This window comes from Athene cunicularia, assembly GCF_003259725.1.
Source record: "Athene cunicularia isolate RWA chromosome Z unlocalized genomic scaffold, athCun1 chrZ_part3, whole genome shotgun sequence".
In the NCBI taxonomy this organism is placed as follows: Eukaryota; Metazoa; Chordata; class Aves; order Strigiformes; family Strigidae; genus Athene; species Athene cunicularia.
This window is the reverse complement of record NW_020799144.1, coordinates 11214691-11221530: the sequence shown is the minus strand read 5'-3', so window position 1 is coordinate 11221530 and position 6840 is coordinate 11214691. Positions and strand designations below refer to the sequence as shown.

Sequence of the window (6840 nt, the reverse complement as noted above, 5' to 3'; positions counted from 1 at the left end):
AATTTGCATCCAACCTTGTTTGCAAAGCAGCCTTTTGTTGATCGGTCAGCCAAAGAGGCCATGCAAGGTGTGGCCTCCATGTCAGTTTGCAAGATTCAAACCCAAAATTCCTACTTCTCCAGAGGGGTCACATGGCAAATAGAGGAGGTCACTCAAAGACAAAAGTGCATAGACAAAAGTCATTCTGGGTCAACTAAACACACATCTACCTTCCATTGACTAGATTGATTAGGTATAAACTTACTGTGACAATAGCTTGGTCTCCTAAGTGGAATGTAGAAGTTTTACATTGACACACTAACTTAGATGTCCACAATCTGGAGCTGAATTTTATCCTTATGGCTTGACTCAGTTGCCTAAACCTAGGAGTCTATACATATTAGATAGAGCATGATCTTTAGGAGACTTGAGCCAGTCATTGGATACCAGAAATCTGTCCAATCAGCTTGAAGTATTCTACTCCAACCTCCCAGTTTTAGGAAAAACTATGGAAGAGAGTGTGTGAGTACTGCCTAGACTGGTCTTCATACTATTCTGTTGTCTGTTAGCAGTGTCAAAGGATGAGAGATTCTCAGTTACTGCAGCTGATACCCTCTCCCTGAAAATAAATAAATTTGGTTACATCAGTAGGTACTGCTCTAGTGCTTAACACCAACTCCCAGATGGAACAGAGCTCCACAGCAAGGAGGCCTGTAACGGCTTGTGTTATACAGTAGGTTTGTGCACAGATGTGAATAGTCCACAGATCTGGGGCCTGTTTCAACCCTGAATAGTTTTACTGATTCTGTTACCTGTTTTAGATATCACTGATTACTACCTTTACTTGCTGGGTCTCACTGTATTAAATATTTGAAACACCCCAAAAAGACAGGACCTTTTATGAAGTCCCTTTGTCCACCATTGGAGTTTGGTTTGCTCTCTGTCCCTGTGTACCGCTACCTCATCTCCTTCTTCCACAGGTATCTGCTTTTGGCTTTCTCTTCTAAACTTTCTTTGGACCGTGAAGTTACACACATGAGAAGATGACACAGTATGTTGTTCCAATACCATCTTCTCTGAGGGTCCTGTGGCTGCCTGGGTAGCTGTGAGGGAATCACAGTTCCCCAAGATCCAAAGCAGCAAGGGTGTTTCCACAAAAGCAGCCAGATTTTTGCATGAGTTAGGTAAATCTAGTTTAACCACCCATCTCACTAGGATGACAGTGTCAGCAGGTGGATCATAAAAGGTGGTGCTTGTTCAGGCTTCCATAGGTCTTTCTTCCCAGGGAAACAAGCATTTGATATAGGACATCATCATGTCTTAATATAAGACAAAAATTAACTCCTGTGAACAAAGGGATTCCCCTGGTTTTTAACTACTGTCAGAGGGAGGATATTGCACTAGGGGGACCTTTGTCCTCACACAGTGGATGCTCTTATGTTCTACATCTAGAAAGTGCTTGAGGTAATAAATAAGAAATATGTTATTTTATTAAAAACAGAGGTTGGTATGTAACATTATTTTTCAGTACTCTGTCCTTCAGAGAAATGCTTGATACTTAATACTTATGTATTTGAATTCTGTTAATTTTCAGAATATTATATTAAAATACAAGTCTTTGTAGCCTTTTAGATTTGCCAGTGGTAGTATGGCTGGGTAAGTAAGACAAAAGGGTGATTAATGTCAGAATATCGAATTGTATCTAAGAACAAACAGTTCTTGAGAATTCAAAAACTGAATGTACAGTCACCTTGACTACTTCCCCGAGCCTTGAGGTCTCCCTTTAAAAACTACTTTTCAGCTTCTTTGTGTCCCTGTCCAGGGAGCTAGCAGATTCATGAACTGCTGTAATTGAAACCAGTGCGAATTTCTTGAGTATGACTAATCATTACCATTTCTTACCGAAAATTCACTTACTCCCAGCCAAGATTTTATTAATTTTAATATGAAAACATCCACACCTATCATTTCTCCCCTGAGGTCTTCCTAGGATGCTGCAGAAATAGTCTGACTTCTATTGCTTTGGCTAGAGTTGAGGATGTGAATTCCCCTGGCTAATTGCTTTTTGGATAACCTACAAAACACCAAGGGTCAGATTCTTGGCCTGGTAACGTTGCTTTGCACTGCTCTGGCTTGATGCCACAGCTCCCATCATGGGAAATCCCAGGAGGAGAGTGGTACGAGGTCAGGGTATTCCTGTCTTCAGGTAGATAGCCACATTTTCTCAGCTGCTGTTTTACGTGGCAATAAAGAGAGCAGCCTTAAAACTGCTCAGACTTAAGTGGAGGGTTGAAATGGCCCCCTACAGAATGCTTCTGCCCAGCTAAACCTTTACTCTCAGTTGATTGACCTCAGGTGTGAAGCATCTGGTGACTTAAACAAAGGTATGTGATGGATAAGTTTTCTGAAATGTTGTCCAGGCATTAGCTCCCCTGGGAAATAGATTTTGAGTTCTTACTAGTTTTGTGCAGTCTGACAAACATACCTTAGCAGTTAAGATGAACATTACCAGAGTAAAAAAAAAAAAGCACAGACATGCACACACATGTCATTAGTGTATGTGCTCCTGCACACACAATGAACACTTTAGGTTGCACTTTCTGTCTGTGGCAGTTAGGAAAAAACAGAAACCCAGCCATTCTAAACTTTGCCTTATTAACAAAGCTAAAGTACCACCATCTTGGGTATATCTCCCCCCAAAAATCTGTAACCATAAGGTTGGTTTTGTACCATGTCTGTGGCATGTGACATGAAATTGTTCAGCTGCATCCAGGAAATTGAGAAGGAAAAGCAGATCTCAAAGTCTTTATGGATCTGTCTCTCATTCCACTTTTGTGATGCTATCACACAAACTCTATAGAGTAAGATGGTATTTGCCTGCAGGTACAGGCAAATATCTCTAAACGGTGTATCCCGCCCCCACAGTGCACCAGGCTAAGCCTGAAACTACTTGTTCTGACAATTATCATCTGATGATGCTACATGGAGGACTTTCCCCCATCATATTAGGGAGACCTTCACATGGAAAGGCAGCATGTGTAGAGTTCTCCATCCATGTAACCGAAAGGTAAATATTTCTTGTTCCAGAACACAGCCCCACAGAGTTTGGTGGACATAGGGATGCTGTCCCCAAATGATGAACATTCACTCCCAGAGTAAATTTCAAATTTGACACCAATGTCTAATAAATGTAGAGTTTGCCTTTCCTTGTATAGTGCAGTTTCTTATCTCTGAGCTTCATTAATCTTTTTGGAAGATTAAATTAGTGGGGAAAAATCAAACCAAATCAAAAATTATTTTTCTTAATCATTAATTTTAATTGGTTAAATTTGATTAGTCAGCAGTTTACTGTAATTTGTACTACCTGTCATCTGGTTATGTGGCTGCTGCTTCTCATGAGTGCCATGCAAGAGAGTAGGTTTGTCACAAGAGGTAGAGTCAAAGTGTTAATGATCAGCTCAGGTGCTCCCAGAGCAGGTCTTGTAGAGCCCTTGTGGGCTTTACCCCCACTCACTGGTTTTGTACCCAGCATAGGCTCCAAGGTATGGTGGATAGAGGTGAAAATACCACTGTAAGCTTTGCCTTCAAAATCAAAGGTTCTTTGTTGACCAGACTATTTCTAAATCAGCAACACTCTCCCTCACTGATAAAAAAGTGAATTGCCAGTTGTTAGTCAACAGCCAAAAAAAAACCCAAACCTGAAGCCTTTTTCACCAGGAGGAAATACATTGGGTGCCTGGTCTGGAATTTGTGAGGGACAGAGCAGTGGGGGTTCACACAAGTGTGCCCTGCTCTCTCAAGCATTCAGGCTGGTGGTCCCGTGGGACCGTGCAGGAGGAACACCCAGCTGCACTTGTGTGACCCCGTGGTCAGCCCAGGCCCAGGCTGATGTGCCGCAGGAGGAGCCACATCTGTCCTTGCTCTGCGGGATGGAGGTCATCAGCCTGCCAAGCTTTCCAGGAAAGAGGGAGTGGCCAGAGAGTCTTGAGTTACTGAGCATGGACCACCTGGAAAATAGTGTGCAGCAAGCACTTGTCCTACCTCTAGACACTCCACAGTAAGGAGTAAGGAATGCTGAATTGGCTTTGAACTCCCACCCAAACTCGCTTTGAAGAAATGGAAGGGCAGGCAAGTAACACTCATGTTGTTATGAAAAAATGGCAATAGCATTTCTGCATTTTAGTCTGTAACAGAGGTTGGTTCGGATTACAATATTTGCATCTAGACTTGAAACGCATATGAGCTTGAGTCTGTCTGGGGACAGGGACTGTTTGGAAAGCTCAGACCTCTGACCAGCAGTACCCTGCAACTTTGATGTGTTTCTAGCTCTGATAGAGAAAAGGGAAAGAAAAAAAATTCTCTTTGCATTAAGGAGAAAGCATATTAATAATGCTGCCAGTATTTGATGATTGGGGAAAAAATCTTAGTATCTTGAAAGGCGAAGTTGGGAAATAGCTATCTTTTATTTCAAGAAATCAGGGTTGTAAAAATTATAGCTGTAAAACACACAGCAGCCTGAACCTTCTACATAAAACCTCCTGTATTTTATGCCTCCTTTTCTATTTAAGGTCTTCATTTGCCTAATTACTACTCAGAGGCTGGCAGAGATTTTCCCTGCAGCGCTCAGCTCTGCTGACTGCAGAGACCCTACCTGGCACACTAACTTAGTGCGTCAGCATTCTAGGTAGAAATGAATGAAAAATCAATCAGGGCAACTGCAGTGGTAGCATATACAACTCTAACCTACTTTGTGCATGGTTTTGAACATTTCATTCTGTATTTAGGCATCTTTCAAAATGGTAAGTGGATCTGAAATAAAATAGATCTTTTCAGTCGGTTTAGGAAATGTTTTGTCATCTTACTGCTTAGCTCAAGCAAACTTACTACCCTGACTGCTAAGTTAACTTGCAGTCTTGACTGAAATGCCAAAAGCCTACGAGAAGATTGTTTTAATCTTGAAAATCTATCACCAGCAGACTGCATCATGCAGTGGATGCAGATGTAGTAACAGCTTTGATTGTTTTAACTGTATTTACAGACCAGATCTCGAGTAGGTCTGGAAAACAAAAAGTACACTAGAACCTTTTCTGAAACACAGGTATTGCTTACATATGGTCTCACAAGGAGTTTTGTTTATGCATATTTGTGTCTGTGCTTCTTTTTTCATGCTGTATTTCTGCACAGGCAGAGTTAAATATGGATTGCCAGTTTCATTTATTGAAAGCCCATGATAAAAAGGTCCAGTCTTCATACCTAAAAAATCAGTAGCTGTTGTAACTTTTTCAGCTGAGTTAAATATGTTATAGATCCCTCTTAAGATCACTGCTGTAACAAGTTGTGCAGTGCACAAGGTTTCAAAAAATTCACAAGCTTCTTTATATCTGATGCTCTTACAGTGAAGAAGATTCTTTTGACTATAAAGATGAAGAGTCTACTTTTTCTGGTGCTGATTTCTGTCTGCTGGGCTGAACCTCACCCTGACAACTCAAGTCTGGAGCATGAAAGAATTATTCACATTCAAGGTAAGGAAATACATGAGAAAATACCAGTCTCTTCAGCTTGCTGGGGGAAACAGAATGATGTGTTCAACAATCCTTAATTTTTTATTTTGCTGCACTGCTTTTTAAATACTATTATTACTGGTGACCAAACCTTTTCTGCTTCTGTTGCATTATTATTACTCCTAAGGATAGTTAAAAAAATGAAAGTTACACTGTTTAATAACACTTTGCCACAACCTTGCAAAGAATAGTGAGTAAAGTACAGCATGATTTAAGATAAAGAAAAAAGCATGCATCCTAAAGTAATAAGCAACTGCAATGGGTTGAAATACCTTTAGTTTATTGTGGAATATATTCAATTTTAAGAAGACTGTCATACATAGTTCTTCACATTACAGAAATTTACTGCTGGTTATTATTTAAAAAGACTCAGCACATCTGAGATCATAATAGGGCAATTTAAACAAGAGAGAAAAAAAAATAGCTTACCCCAAAAGAAATGTGTCTTTCCTCATACCTTTAATTTACACTAAGTATTATACTGGCCTTTTGCATAATCCTGTTTGGTTCATGTCTGAATCCTAGAGTTTATAGTTGTAGCAGGATTCGAGTCTGCAGTACAATGCAGCTGTTTTCTCAGTCCCAGCTTCAGTCGTTGAGGGTCATCCTTTATAAGAAAAACCAGGGGATATATGCAGTAAGGACAGGCAGAACTAAGAGGGGTTTTCCTGCTTCTATTTATATTGAGACTAAAAATAATCTTGCAAAATTAAGAAACGTGGCAATTTTGTGCTCTCTCTTTAAAGTTTGATTCCTTTCTCTCAACAGCTGGCAAATTGTTATTTGAGTGTTTGTGTAAATATGGATTACCAAGTTAGGGCAGGTTACTAAGAAAGCCTGAACATTTAGAAGTTCACAGAAAAGTCAGAGAGTTAAAGGTACCCTGCATCTATTAAAACAGGCACTAGGATTGTCAAGGTCAAATAAGGAATAACAGATAACTGGTTTCACTTTAAGGAACTCACAGGATGAAGGTCAAATAAATGTGTTACATATCACTGTTGTGAGATGATGAACATTCACTCCCAGAGTAAATTTCAAATTTGACACCAGTGTCTAATAAATGTAGAGTTTGCCTTTCCTTGTATAGTGCAGTTTCTTATCTCTGAGCTTCATTAATCTTTTTGGAAGATTAAATTAGTGGGAAAAAAATCAAACCAAATCATTTTTTTTTTCTTAATCATTAATGTGTTAAATTTGATTAGCCAGCAGTTTACTGTAACTTGCAAGTCATACATGTTGCTTTTTGCTAGTCCTTTGGCATGGTACAGTGCAGTCTACAAGTGCTAATTGTTCAGAG

The 6840-nt window shown here is 39.9% G+C and overlaps 1 protein-coding gene across 1 annotated transcript in view; it reads left to right on the top strand.

The window, feature by feature from the left end:
• Nucleotides 1–5379: 5379 nt before the first annotated feature.
• HAPLN1 (hyaluronan and proteoglycan link protein 1) overlaps nt 5380–6840 on the top strand; it is a 31275-nt gene continuing 29814 nt past the window's right edge. Inside the window, exon 1 of the mRNA XM_026866741.1 lies at nt 5380–5501. Coding sequence (XP_026722542.1) covers nt 5402–5501 — 100 coding nt within the window. The 5' untranslated portion in view covers nt 5380–5401. The remainder of the gene's footprint in view (nt 5502–6840) is intronic.